The following is a 1,271-nucleotide window of genomic DNA, read 5'->3' as shown; positions in this document are numbered from 1 at the left end:
TGTGTGTGTGTGTGTGTGTGTGTGTGTGTGTGTGTGTGTGTGTGTGTGTGTGTGTGAGAGTGCGTGTCTGTGTGTGTGTGTGTCTGTGCGTGTGTGTGTAGATGAATATCTGCTCCAGTATGTAAATGTTTAGCGTGTGGAGTCAGAGCAGATATTAGTCCCGCACACCTGATAGCATCAAACCGTCAGCATGTCGACTTCTGCAAAATTCAAGGAGAAAACAGCTATTTGAAACCGTAACAATATTTCACAATATTGCTGTTTTTACTGTATTTTTGATCAAACAAACTCTGTTGAGCAGAAGAGACTTCTTTCAGAAGCATTCTATTGAACCCAAACTATTGTAGTTTTTCGTTTTTCGTACTTTCTATTTTATTTAATTTAACGTTTTAGTAATTTAGTTTTTTGTGTGTGTGTTTTTTTGTCATTCTTATTAGTTTCTTTTTTATGGTTTTTAAATTATTTATAGATTAAATATCAGTAAATACTACAAAAACAGTTTCATATTATGAAATGAAAGAGGTAAAAAAAACTCCTAAATTATAATTATTAAAATAATCTAATATATAATTATAATAAATTATTTATATTTGTATTATGTTTGTTATTAAATATGTATATTTAATGGTTATATGAAATATTTAATAATATTAATATTTTTTATAATTATAATTAATTTCAATAAATAATTAATACACTAATTTCAATATTTATTTTTATTTCAGTTGTAGTTATTTTAGTACATCAAGTTAAACTAAATTAAAATGAAAAAATTTTGCTGATATATACGTTTTTTTATATTTATTTTATTTTTTATTTGTATTTATTTATTTTTTGTTAACCATAATAACCCAGATTTCGAACGCTCTCCAGGACAGAAGGGGCCAATGCTCCTGAGATAAGAGACTTCTGAAGATGCCTGATAACCCAGTGTGCATCTCTCTCTCCGTCTGATTCATAGATGCTGTGTTTAACGTAATTACACTGATGTGCTCGGGGGTTTGTATGTTCCTCTCCGGTCGCAGCGCGTCTGAATTCTGCTGTGTTTTTCTCGACAGGCTCCAGATAAACACAGCATCACCCCGCTGCTGTCTGCCACTTACGAGGGTCACGTGACCTGCGTGAAGATTCTTCTAGAAAAGGTAGCGATGCATTCGCATGTCCTCCCGCTCAGTGTGTGAGTGTGTGTGTGTGTGTGAGTGTGTGTTTGTGAATGTGTGTGTGTGTGTGTGTGTGTGTGTTTGTGAGTGTGAGTGTGAGTGTGTGTGTGA

At 33.4% G+C, this 1,271-nt stretch overlaps 1 protein-coding gene across 1 annotated transcript in view; it reads left to right on the top strand.

Moving 5' to 3' along the window:
• The window catches only part of mtpn (myotrophin), an 11,217-nt gene that overhangs the window by 3,443 nt on the left and 6,503 nt on the right, over positions 1–1,271 (top strand). Inside the window, exon 3 of the mRNA XM_016512072.1 lies at positions 1,035–1,142. Coding sequence (XP_016367558.1) covers positions 1,035–1,142 — 108 coding nt within the window. The remainder of the gene's footprint in view (positions 1–1,034; positions 1,143–1,271) is intronic.

The sequence above is a fragment of the Sinocyclocheilus rhinocerous genome, unplaced genomic scaffold (genome assembly GCF_001515625.1).
Source record: "Sinocyclocheilus rhinocerous isolate Xijiao unplaced genomic scaffold, SAMN03320098_v1.1 scaffold475, whole genome shotgun sequence".
Lineage (NCBI taxonomy): Eukaryota > Metazoa > Chordata > Actinopteri > Cypriniformes > Cyprinidae > Sinocyclocheilus > Sinocyclocheilus rhinocerous.
This window is presented reverse-complemented; position numbering and strand designations above follow the sequence as displayed.